The sequence below is a fragment of the Leopardus geoffroyi genome, chromosome A3 (assembly GCF_018350155.1).
Source record: "Leopardus geoffroyi isolate Oge1 chromosome A3, O.geoffroyi_Oge1_pat1.0, whole genome shotgun sequence".
Taxonomy (NCBI): Eukaryota; Metazoa; Chordata; class Mammalia; order Carnivora; family Felidae; genus Leopardus; species Leopardus geoffroyi.
The window spans coordinates 29,790,165-29,817,351 of NC_059336.1; the positions used below are offsets into that span (position 1 = coordinate 29,790,165).

A 27,187-nucleotide genomic window follows, 5' to 3' on the forward strand; every position below is an offset into this window, starting at 1 on the left:
ATATTATAATCTGACATCCTTAAACACTGCCAGTCTTTTATGCTAGTTTATTTTGTAGTTTGCATGTGGGGAGGTGGTAATAGGAAGCATCAGAATAGCTAATACTAGTAGTTAACTGAGCACTCGCTTCATGCCATCACTAAACTCACACATGGAGATGTAGTATCTCATTTTCCTGCAACTTATAATCTTCTGTAGCAGTTCAGACCTCTGTAACTCACCTAGAGACTTAGCCTTTTGGCAAAGCTTGCATTTGCTCTTGCTATTTTAATGGTCCTCCTTATCCTTTGGATTAAGAGACCAGTGTGGGTATTCTATCACTTTCTCTAGATAGCTGTTCCAACCATACATTGGGAAAAATAGGTAGTTCCTAATGTAAGTGCAGTTTGGGCCAAAACTCTTTCCATCTCCTGGCCTGCAAAGGGTCCATTCTAACTAGCATAAAATAGTGACATTCTGGGTTCCCAGGAATTAGTTAGCTCAAGGCCAGAACCTAATAGATCCCAAACAGTGTATTTCTCTTTACCCCGGGGAGCTACCATGGTAGGTGGCTGTAGATTCTTAAGGGAAGATGAAGAGGAAGTTCATGGTATATGGCTGTTGATGTTATGGGGCAGAGTTCTTCCTTACATATCCCTAACACTGAAGGGTTCTGCATCGTGAACTGACCCAGGCCAGGAGTTGGATGCAAAGGAGCCCTTTCTGTACCTTAGTGCTCTAGGCAGTCCCCCTTCACTGACCTAGGCTAGCTGCCTCCCATTTTTATTATTAGGAGCCTCACAATGATTTATCCACAACTAGAGATGTCAGAGCCCTGGTGACTATGGCCTCTGAGGCTCCTTCCATCCCACTAACATCACGAATCTCATTTTGAAGCCAGTCCCTTCCACCAGCATCTCACTCTGGTAAAGACTGGAAAGCACTTCTGAAAGATTCCAGTGCTTTCCATACACACGTGCACTCTCTGGGAAGGCAAATGTTATCCTATCAGGGACACAGTGAAGGTGTCACTCAGAAGGTTGAGCCTCTGGGAGCCCCTGTAGCACTGATATCCCACACTTTGTGCCAAAGGCTTTCTGGGCTTTTCATTGTTAACTTAGCTGGATTTAGCATGCAGTCCAGGTTTCCACTGGCCAACCTAGCCTGCCATTTTGTGGCCAGTCTCCTGAGCTGTTACACTACCTGCAGAAGCTCACTTAACCATGTTATAATTTGAAATTCGAAATTTGGCCTTATCCAAGAATGATGCTCTTCCCTCCTTGGTCTGAAATCTCTAAAATCTGTATCAACAACTGTTCCTATGTGATTTTTTTTTTTTCAACGTTTATTTATTTTTGGGACAGAGAGAGACAGAGCATGAACGGGGGCAGAGAGAGAGGGAGACACAGAATCGGAAACAGGCTCCAGGCTCTGAGCCATCAGCCCAGAGCCTGACGCGGGGCTCGAACTCACGGACCGTGAGATCGTGACCTGGCTGAAGTCGGACGCTTAACCGACTGTGCCACCCAGGCGCCCCTGTTCCTATGTGATTTTTGATGATCCAACTCCATGAATTCCTGCAGTTTCCTCTAAGTATTAGCTCTTTTCTTTTCTTTTTATTTATGTATTTTAACCTCCAAATTGTGTTGTGCTTGTATCCTGGCTATCCATGAGCGATGAGAGCTGAGTTTTGGGGCAGTTTTCTTCCTCATAAAAGTAGGGTGCAGTGGAGAGCATAATAAAGATTTTTAGAAGTTGGCTTTCTCCCAACTCCTCTGTTTCGGCATCATTTTCACTGTCTCACTTAAGGCCCTGTCTTTCACATGAGCCACCCAGGAAAGATGTAAATTCCATTAGCATTAACATTCAGCAATCAGCAAAATACTGAAATCTTAACATTTGGTTCACCAAAATGCATGGCACAGTCATAGAAAGGCCCTAAGTTTTGTGCTGTCTTTGGACATAAACATTTGATGTTGGAGCTGGGCTTTTTCTTATTATCTAATAGTGTCGGAAGTTACCCCACACCTTGGTTTTAATGTTTCTCATTTCCTTTTAATTGGGATTCTTCCACATCTTTACCACCAGTGAGAAAATATCCCAGGCGATTGCAAGCAGTAACTGAAGTCGGGAACTATGGGTGACTTGCTCTTTCTCATCCTGTAACTTGGTTGACATTTCCTTTCCCTTCATCTGAACCCAGTGATCAGGGGTACATCGCCCTCATTTCCCCCCTCGGTCTCTTCACCACTGCCCTGTCTAATACTAAACTGCTAAGTCAGTTAAGGTTTTTTGTTTAAAAACAGAAGTCAACTCAACCAAATTAAGCAACAACAAAAACCCAAAGCATTAATTGGGAAGCATCAAGCTGGGGAAGCTGGCAGAATCAAAAGCTGATGTGGACTACTAGCCCTGGGGCAGAACAAGCCCTATCCTGGTGGCTCTGGGGCTCTCTAGGGAAGCCTCTGCTCCTTTCTTGGTATCACAGTCCTGAGAATCTGGTCTGGCACAGTGCAGCTCAGGTGTGACTGTGCCCACATCAGTCAGCCCTGGCTGGAAAGAGAAGGAGTAACATATAGGGCAAACATACCAGCTTGTGTCTACTGTCAGAATAATATGATCATGGGGTGAGGAAGGCCTTTTTAAGCAAAACACAAGATTCAGAATCCTCAGTGGAATAGATTGAAAGATAATAAATATATTAAAATATTAAATGTTCCTATGAAAAATGATGTCATAAAATGGCCAACTGTTAGAAACGGTTTGCCGCAGGTAGAGAATTTTTCATAATACATAAAGAGCTTCTATAAACCTGTGAGAAAAAAGTAAACAGTGCAGTAGAAAAGTTAATAGTTCATAGAAAGAAACCAAATGGTCTATAAACATATGAAAAGCTCAACTACATATAGTAGTCAAGGAAATCCAGATTAAAACTAACCATTATTTTGGGCCTGTTAGATTTGAAAATTTAAGATTGATGAAGTATGGGCAAAGGTATTGGGATACAGATAGTCTTATGCACGGGTAGAGCGAGTTTAAATTGGATAGCAGGGGCGCCTGGGTGGCGCAGTCGGTTAAGCGTCGGACTTCAGCCAGGTCACGATCTCGCGGTCCGTGAGTTCGAGCCCCGCGTCAGGCTCTGGGCTGATGGCTCAGAGCCTGGAACCTGTTTCCGATTCTGTGTCTCCTTCTCTCTCTGCCCCTCCCCCGTTCATGCTCTGTCTCTCTCTGTCACAAAAAAAAAATAAATAAACGTTAAAAAAAAATTTTTTTTTTTAAAAATAAATTGGATAGCAGTGGAGGATGATTTGGCAATATCAATCAAACTTTAAATGTTTATACTATCTGACCTAACTTCTGGGACTCTAACAGAAAACCAAATATGTATTTGTACGAGGTTGTTCATTACAGCATTATTTATAATAGCAAAGAAAATAAAATGAAAGGCAAATATCTGTCAAATAGCAGAATGGCTAAATTATTTCTTGCATCTATTATGAAATTCTAGGAGTGTCTGGCTGGCTCACTTAGTAGGGCATGTGACTCTTGATCTCAGTGTCATGAGTTTAGGCCCCATATTGGGTGTGGAGCTTACTTAAAATAAAGATTAAAAAAAGAGGGGCACCTGGGTGACTCAGTCAGTTGAGTATCCGATTCTTCTCCTCAGCTCAGGTCGCGATCTCAGGGTCATGAGTTCAAGCCCTGCATCGGGTTCCACGCGGACAACATTGAGCCTGCTTGGGATTCTCTCTCTCCTCTCTCAGCTCCTCCCCTGCTCATACGAGTGCATGCATACTCCCCCCCGACTCAAAAGAAATAAACTTTTTAAAAAAATAAATAAAATTAAAAATAATAAAAAATAAATGTCTTGACCTAGATTTCTAAGTATTGTTATGGGAGAAAACACATTGCAGAGGACTATACATGGTATAATCCCATTTTTAAACAATACTTCTTACTTTTTAAAGATTTTATCTTTTTTTTTAAGTAGGCTTCACACCCAGCATGGAGCCCAATGTGGGCTTGAACTCATGATCCTGAGATCAAGACTTGAGCTGAGATCAAGAGTCAGATGCCTTACCAACTGAGCCACTAAGGCATCCCCTAAAGATTTTATTTTTTTAAATAATCTCTACACCCAAGATCTCTACACTCATGACCCCAAGATCAAGAGTTACATGTTCTACTGACTGAGCCAGCCATTTGCCCCCAAGAATACTTTTTAAAGTCTGGAAAAATACTGTGAGCTATGAGCAGTGGTTAACTACAAGGAGGGTAGAATATAGGAGAGACATGATAGGGAACTTTCACTTTTTACTGAATTATTTGACTTTTTTATAAGCATATTCTTTTCATAACATTTTAAAAAGTAGAGTTTTTTAATATGGGTAAATGAAACTAATGGAGCTTAGCTTTAGCATAATATCCACTGTACTTTAATGGATATATAACATGTGGAATAAAAGTTGATGTCCCAGCTTGAACTGTGCCCAGGAGTCTTGTGATCCAGTCTCTTTGGAAAGGAATATCACCAAATGGGAAATTGTTGTGGAGAAAAATTGGACCATGGAGGTGAACAGCTGAAGGGATAATAAGCATAGGACATGACAGCTGTTTTCAGATATTTGAGGCTAAAAGGAGAGTGTGTAGCATTTCTATGAAACCCAACAACGGCTGAAAGTTCTAGGCGATGGCCTTCGTCCTAGAGGTATAAGCTGGACGTTTTAAATTGACCAGCATTTGTCTTAGAAGCATTGAGTTTATCTAAAAGAAACACTCTGAAAAGCCACTTATTGAGGTCCCTAAAGCATGTTCAAGGCTTAAAAGAAAAAGACAAAATTTAGTTAGCTTCTGAGAGGAAAAGTGACAGAGAAGAGAGAGAAGAGTGGAGACAGTGAGATGGTCTGGATCTGCCATGTCACATTGCAAGCAGGATGTGACACCCTCCCTGCTCCAACTCAGGACTCTACATCCTTATGGAGACAGCTTAACTCTTGGACTTCCAAGTAGAGGAGAATGTGTGTGTGATCTGGCAACAGAACTGTGTGGCATCTGAGTAAGAGGAAGGCAGAATAGCCTATACATTGACCGAGTTGTCTCTAAATAAATGAATCAGAGTCAGAAACCTATAGGCATCGACAGGAAATGTGTCAGGGGCTTTGGAATTCAGAGTCCAGGGAATTGGGGGTTTGGGGTGTCCAAGGGACAGAGAAGGCTCCAGCTGACCTCTGAGTTTTCCACTAGTCAGTGCAAGGTAAATACAAAAGAAATGTGTGTCTGGGTGTTGGGTCCTCCTAACCAGAATTGTTGCAATGAGATGAACTGCCTTAAAAGGAAGTAGATACCCTGTCGTGTCAGAGTCCTTAGGCACTGATGACTCTTGCTTGGGTGAGAGTGTTTGCAAGGGGATTCAGATTTAGAAGAGAATGAGACCCAGCAACCATCTGGAGATCTTAGGCAGCACAGTGAGGCAAGAAAAAAAATGAAAGGCATTAAGGATTAGAGAAGAAGAAACAAAATATGCGTTTTTGCAGAAGAGAATAATTGTCCTTGGAGAAATCCAAATACCCATCAGCTAAATTATTAGAATTAATAAGTTATTTTAGCAAGGTTGATAGATACAAAAACAGCATAAAAAATTAATGAATTTCTACACATAAGCCACAATCAGAAAATCAAATAATTTTTAAAATATGTCATTTACAGTAGCATCCAAAAGGAATAAATTTAACAAAATTTTACAGAATCTTTGGAGAAAATTATAAAAATGTTTGAAGGCATTAAAGAAAAAGCCTAAACAGTGAAGAGTTAAGATCAGTGAATTAGAAGGCTCAATATTGTAAAGATGTCAATTCTCCCCAGACTGATATATAGATTCAATGCAATTCCCATAAAAATCCCAACAGGTTTTTTGTGGAACTTGACAAGCTGATTCTAAAATTTATATGGAGGAGAAAAGATTCAAGAATAGCCAAGACATTCCTGAAGAAGAAGAACAAGGTGAGGAGACCTGCCTTACCAGATATAAAGAGTTATTACAAAATTAATTAAGACAGTTTTGTATTGGCACTGGGATAGACGAATTGACCACTGGAACAAAATAGAGAGCCCCAAAGCAGATTCATGTATGAGTGGAAACTTATTTATGACAGAAATACCATGGCAGTTTAAAGGATGGTCTTTACAATGAGTAGTGCTGGGACAATTGAGTAACCCTTTGGAATAAATGAAGTTGAATTCTTGTTTCATACCAAGGTGTAGACACTGTAATTTAAAAGACAAAAACAATGAAACATAGAGATAGTAATGGAGGGAAGTATACTTATGAACTCACAGTGAAAAAGGATTTAAGATTTAAAATGTTGATAAAGGGAAACATTGATAAACTTGACTACATTAAAATGCAGAATTTCTGTCCATAAATAGATATGACAAAGAAAACGAAAGCACAGGCCACAACTTTGTAAAATATGTTTGTAACCCTTGTACTGACAAAGGATGCGTATGTAGAATATATAAAGAACTCCCACAAATAAATAAGAAAATAAATAAGCGATCCAGTCAAAAAGTAGGGGAAACACTTGGAGGGAATCCTGTTGACCAGGAAACTATGGAAAGATGGTGAACCTCATTAATAATCAAGGAAATGTAAATTTAACCTACATTTGCTATATTTAAAGTCTGACAACAAATGTTGGTGAAGATACAGAAAAACTAAAACACTTCACATTGCTTTTGGGAGTGTAAATTGGTACAACTATCTCGAAAAACAGTTTGGCCTTATCTGGTAAGATTAAAGATGCTCATACCTGAAACTCTTGCACATGTGCACGAGGAAGCACATACAAATTAGTGCTCAAAGCAGGATTGTTAACTGTAAACAACCCAAATATTCATCAGTAGTAGAATGGATAAATAAATGGTGTGGTCTCAAAATGGAGTGCTACAAAGTAGTTGAAGTGAATGAACTTTGGCTACCTGGAGCAACCTGAGTGAATCTTCAGAATATAATGTTGGGCAAGAGAAAAGGTCACCCCTTGATTATGATTCCATTTTTATTAAAAAAAAAAAAAGACTGAACAAAAAAATATAAAATGTTCAAAGATACAGAAAGTGTGGGATACAAATAAAGTAAGGTGATGGTAAACACAAAATTCTGCGTTTACTTGTGGGAGGAAAAGGAAGAGGATATGAAGAGGAAGGGCCCAAAGAGAACTTTTAAGTTAAATTGTGTGATGGAGGGGCGCCTGGGTAGCTCAGTCGGTTAAGCATTTGACTCTTGGTTTCGACTCAGGTCATGATCTCAGGGTTTGTGAGTTCAAGCCCAACATCAGGCTCTGGGCTGATAGTGAGGAGCCTTCTTGGGATTCTCTCTCTGCTCCTCCCCTGCTTGCTCTCTTTCTGTCTCTCGAAAATAAATAAATAGACTTAAATTGTGCAATGGATATCCTTTTTTATAAATATAAAAGTTGAAAACAATTTTTTTTAAAAAAACTTGACACTTAAAAAAAAAATGATTTCATTCATAACCTGGCTTCCAGAAAGAGCTTAAGCAAGGGATGACATGGTCTTTGATGCCACCTAGTGTTTCTAGAGATTTTAACATCTGGTAGCCTTCTGGTTCAGATGCTTGTGCCTCGCTCCGTGAACTAGGTTTTTCAGAGTAGAAACTGAAAGTATAGAGTTCCCTGCCCGCCCCCACCCGCCCCCCACCTTATTTTCACCCCTGCCCTGGATTCTTCAGTGTGACCCTTTGCATGTAGCACCAAGTTCTCTGGGTCAGGCCCTTTCTTTTCTCTTGCCAAACAATGGTGCCTGTTTCTCCCTAACTTTCCTTTTAGGGGTCTCAGCCTTGCTGGAGACCTAGTTTTCCTGCATCGTCACTATGGGAAGCTGGGAATGCTGATTGGACTATAAGGTGTGGTCATTGTCCTAACTGACCCCTGAGGCCTATTTTCAAGAGTCTTGCTGTCACTACTTGTGCTCTACATCATTTAAGCAAGGGGTGTACGGAAAAATAATGTCTCTGGCTTGTCATGAAGACTTGTATCTCATCCTGCCCTGTAGCAGGGTGGAAACCTATGGACATCTAGCCTGTCTGGAAGAAGAGAAGGCAAACCAGGGGTGAACTGGGAGATTCCAGTCTTCAGTCAGGTCTCTGTTCCATGTGTAAGAGTCCAGCCCAGGAAACTCCCTTTTCCCCATTAGGTATTGGCAGCACAGGGTCTAAGGAAATGCCTCTCTCCGTAAAATGACATGCAGAACCTGCAGGACTTTAACTCTGAAAGGAAATTCTTATGAGCGAGTGAAGGCAGGTGGACTATGAGACCCTGACTCCTGTTAGAGTGTCCCACTTTAGTTTCTCCTACCGTGATCTTGCTTGTTCCTGGGAAGTGTATTTGTTCTCTTCTTAAAGCTTTTGCATCTGTCTGGAAAAATTTGTTGCGTTTAGGCTGGCATTTCTTTTATTTAATGGTGCACTTTGATATTCAAAGCTAGAAACCTGAGAGTCATCCTTTATTCCTGTCTCTCTCTTCCCAACCCACCTTCCCATCTCTAATTCTAACTCCAGAATATGTGTCAGATGCATCTTTCCTTGTACCATCATCCTTCATGCTCCCATTCTTGCCTTCCCACTGGTCCCTTTTCCACATAGCAGCCAGAGTGATTCTTTAACATGTAAGTTGGAGTACAGTTGAAAAGCCTTACATGGTTTTCTCATACACTGAAAATAAAATTCAAACCCTCTGTTCAAGGACCTACATGGAATTGTACATACTATCCTTGCCAAGCTTCTCCCCTCCACTTCCTCTTGCCATCCTCACCAACCACATTCCACGTTGTCTACCGAATACCCTCACTAACCTTTCATTCGCCTCACACAGCCAGGCCTTCTCCTGCCTCCGGGTCATCACTCATGCTGGTCTCTGTGCCTAGAATACTACTTTCCACACTTCTTCCTCATCGAGACCTACTCTTAATCTAAATTTGGGTATTTATTAGGCTTTCTGATACTTTCTGTAGTAACATTCTGTTCTTTCTTTCATTGTACTTATCATGGTATGTAATTTATATTTATTTGTTTTATTTGTTTAATGTCTTTCACAAGTTTGTACTGTCCTTGAGAACAAGGACTGTGTATATGACTGATTCACCACTGTTGGCTCTGTATTTATCCCAGCACCTAATAGGTACATAATGTTTATCTGTCAAAAAAAATAAATGAAAAGTAGTACATGAACCATGATTTACTTAACTGTTCCCCTACTGTTGAAAACTGAGGTTGTTTTCAGTTTTGGGTCGTTCCAAACAATGATAAAGTAAATAATTTGAGCAAAGATTTTTATTTCCTCAGGCTAGATTCTCAGAAGTAGAGTTGCTAGGTCAAGAGTATGGATACTTTTAAGGCTCATAAAACATATTTCCAAATCATTTGTCAGAAAGGTTATCTAGGTTGGAATTTGAAACTTTCTTTTTTTGCTTTCTGAATTTTGAATATATGGAGCATGTAAGAAGAAAGCAATTCAGTTAATAAAACTTAGCTTCTCACTCCTGTAAAACTAATTTATTGAATGCTTAATCTATGCCAGACTGAGATTATGGTATTTACTCCTCATGTGGCAGATATCATTAGCCCAGTTGTACAGATGAGGAAATGTCCTAGAAAGTTTAACAGATTTTCTCAAGTTCATACAGTCCAGACTATCTCATGTCAAATCATTTATTTCTACCCACACACTTCCCAGTGCTAAAATGGTGCAGATTCAGTGTCACTTAACCCAAATCCTCTGCTTCCTAACTGCAGTGTCCATGTGAATGCCCTCTCACCCATCTGTTTGTCCTTGCTTTCTTGCCACGTGGTACGGGAGACGGGGCTGTCATACCCTTCAGGTCCCTAGAGAGGGCTTAACTCAGCTGACCATCCAGACCCCTCCTGTGTGGTTCACTCTGAGATGCTTCTCATCTTTGCATGTTGGTTAACATGGGGATAAATGGCCCATCCCTTCAGTTCTGTCCCCATCCTACAGGGGTGGTCCATTTTGACCCAGCATTGTAACAGATCCCTAACCACTCAGTAATCATATAAAGAGCATGCTGCACTTTTAGTAACAGAAAGGGTATTCTGCCCCCTGGTGATTCTTGGTGTTAAACTCTAAGGAGCTTGCAGGCTATATTTAGAGGAGAGGTGCACTGTCTGTGTTAGGCTGAAAGTATTCCCTGGGCCCATCTTTTTCCCCCAAGTAAGGGTACAACTTGCTGTCAGGTTGGGGGATAGTGCAGCATTTGGCATGTTTGGTATTTATCCCTGTTAGTAACTTCCTGTAATTTCTCTTAACCTTTCAGGCTCTCCCTGCTTGTCCTATCCAAGCCACCTGTGAAGCTGCCTCCAAGGAGGAAAACAAGGAAAAAAATCGATATGTCAACATCTTGCCTTGTGAGTGTTCGTAGAGTTTCCTGGCGTATAATCTGAAACTGCATATCTAGCCAGATTTTTTGAGGATGGAAAGAATCTCGTGGTTGATCATAGGAGAGCTGGTAATAAGAGTAGGATCAAACCTTTGGGCTCGGAGAGCCTTTGTGGATCCCAGAGTGACCCCAGGTGCTCATCAAGTCCAATGAGGAGCTTGCCCATAGGCCTCAAGTTTCTGGGTCAAGAGGAGCAATTTCACCAGGACCGGATAGGAAGTATGTGGTTGTTACAGGTTTTTGTAGTGCTTATCGCAATGAAATCCTAATACAGAGTTCTCTTCATTAACCCCTTCCCAGAGTTAGTCATTGCTAGTCAGTTGATTTATAACCTAACAGACATTTGTCTAGGCCAGTGGTCTCCAAAATGGGGTGTGTATAATCCAGTGGGATGGGAGAGCAAAATGTTGAACTGTGCTTTGTTTTTATAATTGCCTTTTCAAAAAATATCCTTTAAAAAAATTTCTGGTGTATTTTTGGGTACATACTATAATAGAGATCACTATACTAGGCCTTTATAGATACTGAAGTTTTCTTATTAATATATGAATATATGCATATTACATAATTTTTTTTAAATGTAATTGGTATCCTGGTTACATTGTTCTGACTTTTTTCTTTTAATGGTGTATATTGGCAGTTCATCTGTCAAGAAACAGAAGCATTCACTTTCCTTTTTATCAACTGCTTACTGTTGCATGTTGTGAATATATCTTAATTTATTTAACTAGTCCCTGAATAATAGCTGAGATGTGTCCAAATTTTTGCTGTTATAAACAGTGCTGCACTGACATCTTAATACATGTGTGTCTCTGTGCACATAGGCACAGATGTCTCAACCGGGCTGGTTGTACCGTTAACTGATACGTTAAATTTTTTTTCTAGATGATCATTCTAGAGTCCATCTGACACCAGTTGAAGGAGTTCCAGATTCTGATTACATCAATGCTTCATTCATCAATGTAAGGAACTTGAGCTTTTCTCATTATTACCTTGAATGACCATTGGCTACCATTACTGGCTCCTTCCCAGCTGCACATTAGAAGGAGTATTTGTGATGGCAAGTTTTCCCTAAGGAGTCTAATTTTTTTAAGAAACTTCTTTTTTTTTTTTATTATTTTTTTAATTTAACCTGTTTTATTTATTTATTTTAATTTACATCCAAATTAGTTAGCATCTAGTGCAACAATGATTTCAGGAGTAGATTCCTTAGTCCCCCTTACCCATGTAGCCCATCCCCCCTCCCACAACTCCTCCAGTAACCCTGTTTGTTCTCCAGATTTATGAGTCTCTTCTGTTTTGTCCCCCTCCCTGTTTTTATATTATTTTTGTTTCCCTTCCCTTAAAGTCCTCATATGAGTGAAGTCATATGATTTTTGCCTTTCTCTGACTAATTTCACTTAGCATAATACCCTCCAGTTCCATGCACGTAGTCGCAAATGGCAAGATTTCATTCTTTTTGATTGCCGAGTAATACTCATTGTATATATATGTATCACATCTTCCTTATCCATTCATCCATCCATGGACATTTGGGCTCGTTCCATACTTTGGCTATGTCGATAGTGCTGCTATGAACACGGGGGTGCATGTGTCCCTTCGAAACAGCACTCCTGTATCCCTTGGATAAATACCTAGTAGTGCAATTGCTGGCTCGTAGGGTAGTTCTATTTTTAGTTTTTTGAGGAACCTCCATACTGTTTTCCAGAGTGGCTGCACCAGCTTGCATTCCCACGAAAAATTCTTTTTAAAGACCAGGTAGTTTTATGTGTATTCTTATGTTTACCCTGTCATCATTCCCAGAGATTTCCCATGCAAAAATCTGAATCTAAATGTGTACTTTTCTATAAGAGTCGGTGAATCCTTTATTGAACTTATTCAGATGACTAAGAACAAAAGCAGGTCTTGTTATCTTTAGTAAAAGTATGGGAGAACAGGGCAAGAATATCTGACACCAGGTAAGTCTGGTTAGCTGTGAGGGAAGAGCTGAAACTGGGAGGGCATTTTTTAGTGGTGATTTAGAGAATGTTTACAGAAATGGTTTAAGAGACTTGAGTACATTTTGTGGGCTGTGAGGAACCAGTAAAGAAGGTTTGAGAAAGAGAGAGGGAAAGTGACCGCAAGCTAGCAAGAGCAAACCTGACTACCGAAGCAGGATGTGTGAAGAGAACAGTGATAGAATTTGCACACCACAGTTCACAGCAGCATTAATCACAGTACCCAAAAGGTGGAAGCAACCCAAGTGTCCATCAGTGGATGAATAGATAAGTACAATGTATATACATACAGTGGAAAAGGAGGAAATTCTGACACATTACAATTCTGAAGACATTATACTGAGTGAAAGAAGCTGGCCACAAAAGGACAAATATTTTCTGATTCCACTTACACAAGGTACCTGCAGTGGTCAAATTCATAGAGACAGAATGTAGAGTGGTGGTTGCCACGGGCTGAGGTGAGAGGGGAATGGGGAATTGTTTAATGAGTAGAGAGTTTCAGTTGAGAAAGATGAAAAAGTTCTGGAGGTGGATGGTGGTAATAGTTGCCCAGCAGTGAAAATAAACTTAATACCACAGAACCATACACTTAAAAATGGCTAAAATGGGGGGCGTCCAGGTGGCTCACTTGGTTAAGCCGACTTCGGCTCAGGTCATGATCTCACGGTTCATGAGTTCGAGCCCTGCATCAGGCTCTGTGCTGACAGCTCAGAACCTGGAGTCTGCTTCTGATTCTGTGTCTCCCTCTCTCTTTACCCCTCCCCTGCCCACGTTCTGTCTCTGTCTCTCTCGCTCAAAAATAAATATAAAAAATTTTTTTTAAAGAATACTGATGGAGAGATTAGCATTGAACATGAGAAACGGCATTTGTTCCCCTGAGATTGATGGTAAAGGAGAATATTGAATAGATAGAGATGGTTTGTAGATGTGGGTATTTAAGTTTATTTATTTATATTTTGAGAGAGAGAGCATGCGAGCAGGGTTGAGGCAGAGAGAGAGGGAGAGAGAGAGTCCCAAGCAGGCTCTGCATTGTCAGCACAGAGCCCAATGTGGGGCTCAAAGTCATGAACCATGAGATCATGACCTCAGCCAAAATCAGGAGTCAGATGCTTAACCGACTGAGCCACCAGGTACCCCACATCTGTTTTCTAAGAAGTCAAGTGCTGGTTATCTGGTGGAAAAAAGGGGATTGGACTATGACATTAGAGTAATGAAAGTTTTAGAGTAGCTTCTGAGATCAGTAAGAAAGAATACTGAAAAGAAAAAAAAAAGGGCATGTCTAGCTGCACTGAGGGGCCAAGATGGAAACCATTGATGTGTACGGCCTCAGTTGTGTGATTTTTCTCTAGCTGTACCCTAGGATTGGTAATATGCAGAGAAGTTGTGGTATTCAGACAAAGGGGCTGCTTCAAGTAGTCAGCCATGTGCTAGAGGTTCAGTAGAGAAACGGAGTAACATTTGGAATGAACTGCACTAGGGAAAGGTGGTGGGGTCAAGGAACTCTAGGTCTTGAGAAGGTGGAAGAACAATCTTGGGATAAGACAAGGAGAAAGATGGAGGAACAAGAGACTACCCAACAAATAGGCTATTGGGTGAACTTCAGAAATGGAGCAGTCCAGACATGCTCACTGGAGTAGATTTGCTGACATTCTTGTATGTTTTTAACACAATGGTCATGTGTTTATAGTTGGAGGAAAAGGCAGCCTAGAAGAGACATGATGGATGCCGCTAGATAAGGAAAATAAAGAAAGGCTAGTGATCAGCTGGGATTCCAGGCTTCTTTCAAGGATTGTGATGAAGGGGATGGGAGGAACAGCTTGACTGTTACACAGAAGAATATAGCAATATATTGCTATAGAATGTATCCATGTGTAGATAAAAGAATACTCAACTAAAAGTGGTCTAGATGGGAACATGTATTTATCTCATATAATCTGAAGACAGTTGTAGGCCAGTTCTAGCATTGGCTGAGTCCGTGACTTTCTTAAGAAGCACCCAGATGCTCCCATCTTTCTACTTGCTTACCTTCTTTCTGTCCACGTTATCTTTGTGGTCACAAGATGGCTGCAGCAGTTCCAAGCATTCCTTATAAATACAACAAACAGCATAGATGGGGAACATTTCTGCATATGCTTTACCCTTTTTAGGGAATGTGACCTTTTCCAGAAGCTTCTGCAGCACCATGCTCTTCAGGGTCAGCAGGCCAGGGTTGGATCACATGCTTATACCTGTCTCTAGTCACTAGATAGGGCATTGAGAATTACCGTGATTTACCCTTCTGAAGCTGGGAGTGGTCACCTTACAAGCCAGTGGAAAGTAAATATCCAAACAAAATCATGGTTCTGATGGCAAGGAAGAAAGGGAAGAGTGGCTTTTTTAGTTGGTAACCAGCATTGTGTATCACCGTAATCAATTTGCCTCCTCCCTGCCTTGAGGGTGAAGACAGTCAAAAATTAGTTGGATGTTAAGGACATTCACTTTCGAATGTCCCCTTTCTGAGAGCTTTCTACTTTTCTTCCTTTCTGGTCTTATACTCTAATAAACTTTTGCCTGCTGCTCAAAAAAAAAAAAAAAAAAAGTTGGATGTTAAAGATGGTAAGCAGTAAGATGGGTTTATTCATGGTGGTGGTGAGTAAGGGTCTAGGAGGAAACAAGACCATTCCTTTGACTATGCTTAGTTGGAGCTCACGTTGGGGCATCCTATAATGCTTTGATGGTTACTGAAGAGTTATTAACAGGTGAGATGAAAGTTTAGATGAAGAGAGTTAAATTTCGGACCCTTATGATCTCAGTGAAAGTAGAAAGGCAGGAAAAAGCTTAAGGTTAACTATGAATAAGAGTCAGGGATTAAAGAAGATTTAGGTCCACGGGTTTTTTTGAGCACCTGCTTTGTGCGGAGCACCGTGTGGGTAGGCTTAAAGGTTACAGAGATAACATTTGGTCCCTGTTACGACACACAGACCATTGCCTTTAGTGAGCAATGTGTATGAAGCTAGTATTGCCAAGTTCTGTGGGACTTAGTAGAGAACCATTCAGACAACTTGGTGATCCAGTAGAGCTAAATATTGAAGGGTAACTCTGAGATCAAGAGAAGAAAGATGGGCAGAAACTTCAAAGCAAGAGGAGAAGCATGAGCAAAGTCAGAGACTGGAAACTGCAATCTTAGATTATAAGGTATAAGATGGGAAATTTTAAAAAAGAAAAAAAAAGATAGGAAGTCATGGGGGAATTGGTAGGGACTGCGTCTTAGAAGGCACTGAATATTAGATGTGTCCACTGGGGTTCTTAGTTGCAGACAACAGAGTCCACTTTTTATCTACCCTCTTGGTCAAGAAAGGGTTTATTATACTGACTGGGTAGCTCACAAAATCTGTGGGAGAGCCAGTGAATCAAGCTAAGGTGCTGTCAGCAAGGAACAGAACAGCTGTAGATGAGCCCAGCTCTCCCATGTGGCTTGAAAACCTCTGCACAGGTGCTACAGAACTGGATGCTTCTGCTGCCATACTTGGCCAAAGACCCTCTAGCACAGTCACCTTCTCACATTGCTTATTTACTTCTGCCCCAGATTTGGTATGGGAACATCTGCTAGTAACAAACTAGATCTTATACAGAAGTGAGCTGCAAGGGAATCTGGGGAATATAGCTTTTCATTTCTGAGCCTCTATAGTAAGAAAGTCCAGCTACAAGGAGGTGGGACTGGGTGCTGAGTGAGCCATCTTGCAGTATCTGCAAATTTTCAGTACAGCTAAAGGTTTTGATTAATTCTCTAGGCAGTGAGGTTTAAAGGCGTTAAAGACAAGGAGTGATGTGGCCACATTTGTTTATTGATCATTTAGGTTTACCATGTGCAACATGGATTTAGGAGGGACCAATTGGATAGTAGCAGGGTACAGATAATGAGGGCCTATGGAAGGGTTGGAGAGGAAGCAACAAAGTAAAAACTTTAAAGGTAGAATCTAGCACTTGGTGATTAATTGTATATGTGAGAGACTATAGGGTGATACTCCGTAGGGCGTATATGGAGTATAGGGTGGTCCACATGGGTGTATCCACCAGACAGTTGGTCATATTGATCTGGAGTTCAGAGGAGATATTCCAAAGCCATGGCCTTGGAAGTCATTAGTGAAAGAAAAGTGGGGCCTGGGCGCCCCCAGCCTCTGCCAGGCACACTGAGCAAGAGGGGCTCATGAGTGACACAGAGGGAGACCAGGAGAGAAGAGTATCTCAGAGGGAAAAGGATAAAGAAAGCATTGAGGAAGTATCAGGTTGTCAGCAGGGTTAGAAATCACTGGGAAATAAAGAGCAGATATGCTTTGGACTTGGAGTATAGGGGCAAACAGTGTCCTTTGCTGAAACAAATAGAGGACATTTATTGTAGGCTGTCAGTTATTCACACTTAACCAAACTTTTTCCCTCTATTGAAGAATAGTTTCTACAACAAAAATGTAAATATTTAAAGTGTAGAATTCAGAATTGCAGTGATAACAGTTCTGCTGTCATCAGCATTATAAAAATATTTGGGGGGTGGGGGGACTGGGTGGCTCAGTCGGTTGAGCATCCGACTTTGGCTCAGGTCATGATCTCGCAGTCTGTGAGTTCGAGCCCCGCGTTGGGCTCTGTGCTCAGAGCTCAGAGTGTGGAGCCTGCTTTGGATTCTGTGTCTCCCTCTCTCTCTGCCCCTTCCCTGCTCATATTCTCTCTCTCTCTCTCTCAAAAATAAACATTAAAAAAAAAAAACCATTTTTTAAAGCCTGTTTATTTTGAGAGAGAGAGAGCATGAGCAGGGGAGGGGCAATGAGAGAGAGAGAGAGAGAGAGAGAGAGAGAGAGAGAGAATCCCAAGTAGGCTCCGCACTGCCAGCATGGAGCCCGGTGCAGGGCTTGAACTCATGAACCGCAAGATCATTACCTGAGCGGAAATCAAGAGTCAGGCGCTGAACCAACTGAGCCACCCAGGCGCCCCTAAAAACATTTTTAACAATTTTATTGAGATGTAATTCACATACCATAATTTTTACCCATTAAAGTGTACAATTTAGTGGTTTTTAGTATATTCACAGATGTGTGTAATCATCACTATCCAACTTTAGAATGTTTTCATAACCTCAAAGAAACTTTCACCCCCTAGCTATTGCCTCTTATAGAACATTTTGCCTCAATAAGAGCTTTATTGTTTGGAGCACCTGGGTCGCTCAGTTAAGCATCCGACTCTTGACCTCAGCTCAGGTCTTGATCTCCAGGTCATGAGTTCAGGCCCCATGTTGGGCTGTGCACTGAGCGTGAAGCCTGCTTAAAAAAAAGAAAAAAGAACTTTATTGTTTATTTACAGTTAACCCCCATTTCCACCCCTGGCAACCCTTTAACAAGCCCTTTTCACAGAGAGCTGAGATGAAATGTGGGTCTTGAAGAGACGTGGTTCCCAGCACCATAGAGTGGTGGCAGCAAGCAGGGGGGAGTGAGACCTAAGGTTCGGAAAGCACAAAGGTCTGAAAGCAAACGTGACATTGGGCACAGGAGGTGATGAAACCGACAGTGACACAGTTGGCAAGTGGGTTTTCAACCTGGAGTCTTACCTTAGATGTGTAAGAGTATATAGGGTCTTTAGAAGTGTTTATTTTTAACTCATAGGAATGTAGCTACTGGAGCAAGCTAGTTTTGAATTTCAGAATTCTAAGATGTCTCAGAAACCAGGCAGTCACATTTTATCTTTCCCTTGATCATAACACAAGGAAAAGCAGTTTTGCCTCATTCTAGTTACACCTTATTGGTTAAGCAGTGCTGCCATATCACAATATCAGCATGCTTTCGTAGGGGACATATGGCATACTCTTGGTTGGGACAGGAAGCGCTTTGTGGCTGGGCCCTCCAACAGTGCTTTTTAACTATTCATGGCCCACATGCTCCTGTGAGAATTTAGCAGTGCCTTCTTGTGGAGCAGGGATATGACATGGCTTAACATACTCTAAGAGCTTCTCAGCCAGTTAAGGCTTTCTCAGTTTTCATCTTCTAATGATTAAAAACATTTGCAGAAACGTGAATTCCCCTTCTCAATAAAAACTGTAACAAGCTCATTACTGACTCTAAACACATCTAGTTCTGGGCCTAAAGCTTTCTACTGTGCTAGGAAGGAACTCAGCCCTGCTCTGGTTTGAACTAGAATAGGACGTGGCTTCTCAAACTCAGGCCCCCTCCTTTTTTCTGCTACTGCCTTGCACACTTGTATTCCACACCGTTTTCTTGGTGTGAAATGGTGTCCCATCTGTGAAGCTGCCTCCTTCCTCACTGCCCACTTTATGTCTGTCTTTGAGCAGCAGAGGGTGATTTACAATCCTTAAATCAGATGATTTTCACTTACCTAGGACTTCGCAAGTGAACACTACATTAAACAAGAGGTTGAAAAGATACATAACTAAAACAAAGACTGAAAAAGAAAGTTACTGCCAGCTGTTAGTTTTTCAGAGGCCCCTTTTCTGTTACATGGCATTCCCAGGCCCCTTTGCTTCTTGTCTCCTACTACGTCATGGAGAATCCCATTGTCTAACACTGGGAACTATTCCACATACCCACAGGCTATTCCCCAAAAGTTTTTATACCTGGGTAAAGCATTATCAAAGAAATAACCCCTTAAAAGAGAAGAACCCCTTTTCCTTCCTCATGAGGGTCCAGCTTCATCCCTGGAACCACCACATATGCTTCTGCCTTAGAGGGTTCTTGTCCATTAACATTAACACTAAGACCTAGATTGTCAGCTGCTGAGAAAGCATCAGAAACAGTCTAGCTGCTGGTCTGTGGTGAACCGCGGAGGCGGGTCTCTGTTCCACAGGATGGGGTTTGTTAAAGTTGTCAAGAATAAGGCTTACTTCAAGAGATACCAGGTGAAATTTAGAAGAAAACGAGAGGGTAAAACTGATTGCTATGCCCGGAAACGCTTGGTAATTCAGGATAAAAATAAGTACAACACACCTAAATACAGAATAATAGTTTATGTAACCAACAGAGATCTCATTTGTCAGATTGTTTATGCCCATATAGACGGAGACATGATAGTTTATACAGCTTATGCTCATGAACTCCCCAAGTGTGGTGTGAAGGTTGGCCTGACAAGTTATGCTGCAGCATATTGTACTGGCCTGCTGCTGGCCCACAGGCTTCTCCAGGCTTATCTCCATGGATAAGATCTATAAAGGCCAAGTAGAAGTGACTGGAGATGAATACAATGTGGAAAGCATTGAGGTCAACCCGGTGCCTTCACCTGCTGTTTGGATGCAGGGCTAAGAAAGAAGTTAAAAAGAAGAGGTGGAACCATCCCCAAATGTCTGTTGCCCAGCAGAAAGATGGGGTAGCTCAGAAGAAGGCAAGCTTCCGTAGAAGCTGAGGAGTGGGCTGCTGAGAGCTAATAAACCAAACCACAATTTTCTATGAAGATTTTTCAGATAAAGACAATAATACACTTATTCATCCAAAAAAAAAAAAAAAAAAGTCTAGCCTACGAGTTGGTATTTGGATGTTCTTACATCAGTGTTCATTAATAATTCCCTTTGAGAAGACTACCTAGACCATGTGATCTTTGTAATCTTTGATTCCTGATACCCAAAGCTAATCCTTTGGAAATTTCTAGAATGGAAATCTTGTTAGTGGCCTGGACCTTTTCACAGGGGAGGCTTTGTTAACTGGTTGGGAGTCTGGAGAATTTCATTCCTATCCATTCTTGGTTCTCACTTTCTTTTTCTCCCTCCCTCCTCTCTTACCCCACCCTCAGGGCTACCAAGAAAAGAACAAATTCATTGCTGCACAAGGTAAAGTAAATGACAATTTTTTACTTTCAGGCTTAACCGTGAGCTTATTAGTGGGCTTGGACTTTTTCTTCCAAATGCTAAATAGATTAATCAGAATGCTGTAACTTTTCTGTAATTACTGTCACCTGAAAGAAATGCAGTCTGCCTTGCACATTTATAATTAAGGGCCTTCATCTTGATGACTTAGTATCCAGGGGTCCTGTAAAAGTAGTCCATTTTTGTATGTGCATAAAAAGGACTGGAAAAGGCTACACACACACACACACACACACACACACACACCCCACAGTCTGATGAGGTCCTCTGTTTGGGGGCCCTATGGGAACCTTAGATTCAGGCCAGGCAGCTAAGAGTTTGAATTTGAATTCAGTGTCCGGAGAGCATCGGCCACCTCACAGGGTCCAGGCTGGCTCATCTCCTCCCCCAGTTGTTGAGCCTGAGCTCATCTATTATTCACAGAAAAGCGGTCTAGGAACCCTCAGAGCAGGGACCCAGTGCCATTGCCTTGTACGTGCTCTGCACATGTTTCCATAGTCCTGAGTTTTAACACATGTCTTCCACCTTTGGGATCCTAGCAAAAATATCTCGATGTTTGCAGCACTAAAAATAATGGATGTTACTGGTGGTCCATCAAAGTCCATTGTTTTAGTCATTCAGCAAATGTTTTTTGACTCTCTGTTATGTGTCAGGCACTGCCCTAGGTGATGGGGATATGTAAAGGGATAAAACAGGATATGGTTCATGCCTTTTTGGGGCCCTTAGTTGGTAGAGGACAGTTTACACCAAAATTAACAAGTTTCGATAAGTAGCTATACTGATGCAATAGCAACTAGCCACATGTGGCTATTTAAAATTAAAATTTTAATTAACTGAAATTAAATAAAATTTAAAATGCAGTTTCTTAAACATACTAGTCACATTTTAAGGCTTAATAGCTACATGTGGCTAGAGACTAACATACTAGTACAGATATGAAACATTTCATCATTGCAGAAAATTCTATTGGATGAGTACCATGGTAGAGATAAAACAGATAGAGAGGTAAAATAAGGTGGTTAGGAAAAACCTTAGATCCTTCTTGCCCTTGCAGTCTCCCACTAGGGCCTGGCCATTGCCTAACCAGGCCCTGCTTTCTCTCACCCTCTGTAGCCACCCATCAGGTCAGGTCTACCCTCTGAAGCCCAACTCAACTGCCCCCTACTCAGTGATCATTTTAGCACGAACAGCTATGTGCAGTCTCTTCCTCTCTCTATTTGCCACGGGGCCTTGTTGATGCTATTGTTGAACAATATTCAATATATTTATTGAATTAAGGTCACCTGTGATTTTCTGATGCACCTTTTCTCAGACTCCCATCTTCTTGAACCCCTCCCCAATACTTCACACTCCTTGAAATTCTCCCCTGTTATTCCCTGACATTCAGTTCTCGATTTTTCTCACTTTTCTAAATATCCCTTCTCTGGCTTTTCTTCTTTCTGCCTCTTAGATATAGTTTCTCCCCAAACCTGTGGATGACTACTTTCTTGCAGCTCCATTCTTATCTTTCATGGCACCATTTCTCTCAGGTCTGCCTCTCCGTCTGCTCTTCCTTAGTCTTCCTCCCAAGTTTTTCTATCTGAACTTGCATAATGCTTCAGATCCCCAGGTTTCTCTGTTTGGCCCCTTCTTTTCTTCTCTTCTGTATTCTCTTTGAGAGACCTCATCTCATACCTCCCTGTTTGACTGGCTACTGCCTCTCTTGAGCTTCTGAGCCACATTTTCAAACTAATTTTCTACCCCTTCACCTGGATATCTCCACATACCCGTCCACATCAAAAACTAAAATACGCCTTGGGGCGCCTGGCCGGTTCAGTTGGTGGGACATGTGACTCTTGATCTTGGAATTGCAGGTTTGAGCCCCACATTGGGTGCAGATATTACTTAAAATCTAAAAAAAAAAAAAGAAACTCACTAAAATATACCTCTCCTTCAGCCCCCAAACTGCTTTTTCTCCTGTATTCTCTGGCTGTCACCATGACTGGAATGCAACCCATCTAATCAACCAAGCCAGATTTGGGATCATCCAAATCTCCTACCCGTTCCTTTCTCTGAATATGAGTGGTCCTCTTATTTCTTTCTCCAAAATCTGTCTTCTCTGTCACACTGTCTTACTCCTGTCATCTCTTCTAGCTGTGTTGTCATAGCCTACTGATTGGCCCTCCAGGCCCAGCCTTGCTTCTTGAGTTCCTTCCACGAAAATGGCCTTTCTTGATGCAAAACTTTTGTTAGAACTCCTGAAAATCCTTTAACGATTTTCCATTATCTATAGAACAAGCCTGCCTTAGTCTGACCTCTGATTATTAGATTAATTAATTATTAGATTCTGATACCTTACCTGTCTTTCCAGCTCTGTCTTCTGCCACTCCGTGTACCCTCCACAATCACCTTATTGAACTCCTTATAATTCCTGGACATCTCATGCTCTTTCTTGCTGCTATCCCCTGCGCTTCTGCCTGGAGCACCTCTTCTCCCTATGTCCCCTTTCTAAACTCCGATCCACCTGATCCACCTGAGCCTAACATATGGCTCAGATGTCACCACCTCCAGGAGATTTTTCCTGACCTTGCCAGGCAGTGGCAAGGCCTCTGTGCATCTTTTTGGCGTGTGTCCACTTCTGCCATTATTTGTTTTTCTTCTTGTTACTATTTTTTTTTTTTTTTAACCAAAGGGAATATAAAGTTTAAGAAAGTCAAAAGGGTATTGCAAGGCGTATAAAAACAAAATGTCCCCCCCCTTTCCTCTTCCTTTCACTCTAATTCAGCCATTTTTATCTGTTGGTGACTTCTTAGGATAGATAATTTATTTAATCCTCTTACAGATTACCTCACAGTCAGACAGACATGCATACACAAATCCTTTTTCCCCATTCTTCCAATACAGTTAAATCACAATTTGGGGTTAAGACAATATTTATTATTTACATTATTATTACTGTGCTAGTATTATTTACAGCTAAAGTACATAGTATTCAATGATGTTCCCCCCAGACTCTCCACTAGAAGTATGTATTTTCTCTCAGTACCTTCAGATACATGAGGTTTAATTCTTTTTAAATTTAATTTTTTAATCTTGGGATCCTCCTAGAACTTTTTTCAGTTGCCCTCTAGCCTCAGAGCTCCCATCTTGAGCCTTCCCTTCACCAATACCCAGGGAATCCCATTAGCCTCTATCCTATGTTAGCTCCCATTTCCTTCTCTTTGTTTGCGCCCTCATTTTTGTGAAGAAATCTTTCAGGGGCTTTCCCAGAAAGGCTGGACTGGGGTAAATTTTAAATTCTAGCCTGAGCAAATCAACCTGTCCTCTCTGTGGCTAACGACACCCACCTTAGAACATGATAGGAAGGAGTAAATGAGATGCAAAGCACTTAGCTCACTGTCTGGCCAGTAACACAGGTATTTAGCAAGCAGTCATGATTTCTAGTCCTCATTTATAATACCCTTGGGAGACATTATTTATGTTCTCTTTACATTTCGACAACATCCCACCCCCCACTTCACTCCCTAGTGAAGTACCTGGCACATACAGAGTGGATGGGAAATGTTCAGTTAGTAGGTGGGTGGATGGATTGATGGATTGGATATTTAGCTGGGGACACGTGGGCACAGGCTTCCAAAGTCAGGAATGAATGTTCCCAATTTCCCAGCAGATTTCTTCCCCTTGGTGTGTGTTCTCCTCATCTTTGCTATTGGCTACTTTAGGACCAAAAGAAGAAACAGTGAATGATTTCTGGAGGATGATCTGGGAACAAAACACAGCCACCATTGTCATGGTGACCAACCTGAAGGAGAGAAAGGAGGTGAGTGGAGACATTAGATAGACCAGCATAACTAGCAGAGGAACTCCTCTGTGTTTGAGCCTGGGCTGTCTACCCTTTGTGGTTCCTGTGCCAGTCATTGATCAGACAAAGCCCAGGCCACTGTGCTTATCAGACTTTCCTATGGCCTGGAAGTCTCAGATGAACTTCAGAGGTGTGCCTAGGGCATGTTGCCTATGTCTGATAGTCAGACAACTCACCCTGGTTTCAAAACAACCTGAAGGAAAGGTTGGGCCATTTGCCAAGAAAAGCTACAGAGGAGCTTTTTTCCCCCGTGGCTTCTCCAATCCCTCGTTCCCCTGGTTTCCTGCACCTTCTCTGAGTCAACAGAGGAAACTGTATGAACTGAGACCCTGTGGGGTGCAAGGGAATCAGAGGCCCTGGTCTGATCATGCACTCAACTTTCTGACTGATTCTTTTCCTTTTGTGTCTGTGGCTGCCAAGTCCATGCCTGGCAAGGCCCTTCACTGCGCCATAGCTAAAACCAGTTCTGAGTTGTAGATCAAGCCCCAGAGAATAACCCCCATTCATGACAGTCTTTTCCTAGAATGGCCCTTAAATTACCTTGATCCCCACTCTGAGGTGTTGAGTGTGTTAATCAGCAGTTGCACAGTTCTTAGGAGGGTTGGTACTAGGGCTGGGCTGTAGGTTTGTTTCCTCCAACCTGACCTCTGACTCTCAGAAGCTGTTCAAGGTCCAGGCACCAGAGAAGGCATCACTCTGCCCTGGTTACCCCCTTAGCAGGTTGCTGGTTCCAGGGAATCAGGCAGGCCTGTCCCTAGACCATGACCTGGCATAGTGGAAGGGCACATTTTGTAGGTAAAGTAGCTTTTGATTTGCCCTGAACTGAGGGAACAGGGGTGGGAAAGAGCAAGAAGTATAGGGCTGGGGCTATGTATAATTTAAGAGAGAGTGCTAAACAGGATGGAAGCTGAGGGACTTGAAAAAAGAAGTTAAATAAGTCTGCAGTTGACGGAGGTGAGAGAAGAGGCCTTCTCTGGGGACTTCTGTCTGGGCTTTTGTGCTCCTTTCCTTCAGGTCCTTCACATCTGCTGGGGGCAGGAGGTCTGAGGTCATCAGGTGATGTGTGTCTGTTCCTTTCCAGTGTAAGTGTGCCCAGTACTGGCCAGACCAAGGCTGCTGGACCTATGGGAATATCCGAGTGTCAGTAGAGGATGTGACCGTCCTGGTGGACTACACAGTGCGAAAGTTCTGCATTCAGCAGGTACTGCCTCCTTCCTCCTTTCTCCTCTCGTATTTGGGATCTGCTGACCACTAAGAGAGTGGAACAAACTGGGCCATCCCCCCTCTTATCCAGGGTGGTCAGGAATCACTGAGTGTGAGGTATGTTTGGACTCTGAGATTAGAGATCTGGGCTCCCAAGGAACTTTGTCAAAGCTAAGGGAGGAACATTTTCATGACTGGGAGAAAAAAAAGTATTATTGAGATGGAGTTTGATCATCATCGGGATGATGTATGTGCATCAGGAGGTGGTATAATCTTCTGGGGACTTGACCCACCTTCTCCTTTCTTACTCCAAAGGCTCCTGACATCAAGGATATGGTGGGCCCTCCTCTTGGTCCTCCAGAGTGACCCTGGAGGCTTGAGCAAAAGTTGCCTTCAGAGCTGCGGGGTGGTGTGGTGCTATGAAAAGGGGACTTAACAAGAGTTGGGAGACCTGCATTTTAGTTCTGATCTTGCCATTAACTAGTTCTGAGACCTTGACGGGGTCACTCAGCTTCACGGAGTTTCACATTTCACACCTGTCCGCTGGGAATAATAGTAACAGCCCTGCCTACCTCCATGGGGTTCCTGGGAAGAGATCCTGTCTCCGTAGTTCACACTTCCTTGGGTTCACTCTCATCTTCCCATTGTCATTGACCACCACAGCTGCCCTGGCCCCCAAGCCTCACCTCCCCTCCCCTGGCACTCCCCTACCCCAGGTTATCAGGGCCAACACACAAGATCTCCTCACTCCACAGGTGGGCGATATGACCAACAGGAAGCCACAGCGCCTCATCACTCAGTTCCACTTTACCAGCTGGCCAGACTTTGGGGTGCCTTTCACCCCGATCGGCATGCTCAAGTTCCTCAAGAAGGTGAAAGCCTGTAACCCTCAGTATGCAGGGGCCATCGTGGTCCACTGCAGGTCAGTGTGGCTGACCCTTGGCTCCCCATATACCATATTCTCCCACGGTTAGAGCAGGGGAAAGCATGGGGGCCCTGGCCGAGGAGAGGGGGCTAGCACAGAGCAGATCAGCTGTTAGGGTCCTGGGACAGCAGCCAGAGAGACTCCTCAAGTTTTGGTGCTGGGTATAGAGCATTTGAGGAAAGAGGGAAGGGTAGTCCTCCAAGATTGGGGATGGGCAGACCACTGCTATGAAGCCAGAGAGCTAGATTGAGTGCTGCTTTGTGTACTTGGAGCCTTCTGACCTTTCTAAGTGTGGAGGTTCCCTAGTCCTAATAAGTAAAGGTACAGAGTCCGGGGTGCAGTGGGATTGTTGGCTCCATGAGAGTTCCAGCTAGTCACCATTCAGAATTAGAATTTAGTGGCCTGAAGAAAGAGCCCTGGCCTATGCTGCCCCCTCCCTGTATGTTCCCACAAGGCATGCTGGCCGTCCCAGTAACACCCCTGCTCTCTGGCTACAGTGCGGGTGTAGGGCGTACAGGTACCTTTGTTGTCATTGATGCCATGCTGGACATGATGCATACAGAGCGGAAAGTGGACGTGTATGGCTTCGTGAGCCGGATCCGGGCACAGCGCTGCCAGATGGTGCAAACAGATGTGAGTGATTTGTGGATAAGGTGGAGCGGGGGGGGGGGGGGGGGGGGGGGGGGGCGGGGGGGGGGGGGGAGGGCACATTCCAAGACCAAAACATCTGCTAGCCTCATGGATTACTCAGCTCCTAGGTTATTGTAAATGATCAGCATGCAGTGTAATGAAGGACCCTTATAAATTATGTATTAAAAGAGACACGGAGCATAGAGGAAGTTGTGCCTACGGGAATTGGGAACACAGGTGTCATTTGCACTAGACTCCTAAGGATAAGGAACAGGTCCTAAGAGAAGCATGCAGGCAGCTGAGAGAACCAGTGC

At 42.6% G+C, this 27,187-nt stretch overlaps 1 protein-coding gene and 1 long non-coding RNA gene across 10 annotated transcripts in view; one reads left to right on the plus strand and one right to left on the minus strand.

Annotated features, from left to right (window-relative positions):
• Window positions 1-27,187, plus strand: part of PTPRA (protein tyrosine phosphatase receptor type A) — a 162,296-nt gene that overhangs the window by 115,833 nt on the left and 19,276 nt on the right. For 8 of the 9 annotated variants that reach the window (XM_045445114.1, XM_045445113.1, XM_045445115.1 and 5 more), the window contains 7 exons: window positions 10,324-10,414; window positions 11,332-11,408; window positions 20,202-20,238; window positions 23,976-24,073; window positions 25,197-25,316; window positions 26,074-26,240; window positions 26,741-26,876. In XM_045445114.1, the coding sequence (XP_045301070.1) occupies window positions 10,324-10,414; window positions 11,332-11,408; window positions 20,202-20,238; window positions 23,976-24,073; window positions 25,197-25,316; window positions 26,074-26,240; window positions 26,741-26,876 (726 nt within the window). Of the gene's footprint in view, window positions 1-5,885; window positions 5,980-10,323; window positions 10,415-11,331; window positions 11,409-20,201; window positions 20,239-23,975; window positions 24,074-25,196; window positions 25,317-26,073; window positions 26,241-26,740; window positions 26,877-27,187 lie in introns of all 9 variants that reach the window. The other variant, XM_045445118.1, reaches the window with a different exon arrangement.
• On the minus strand, window positions 198-19,469 carry LOC123580427. The gene is made up of 4 exons (XR_006703298.1): window positions 19,240-19,469; window positions 8,526-8,535; window positions 7,958-7,964; window positions 198-208 (listed from the first exon to the last, which is right to left on the minus strand). It is a non-coding gene; the product is annotated as an uncharacterized LOC123580427 (long non-coding RNA).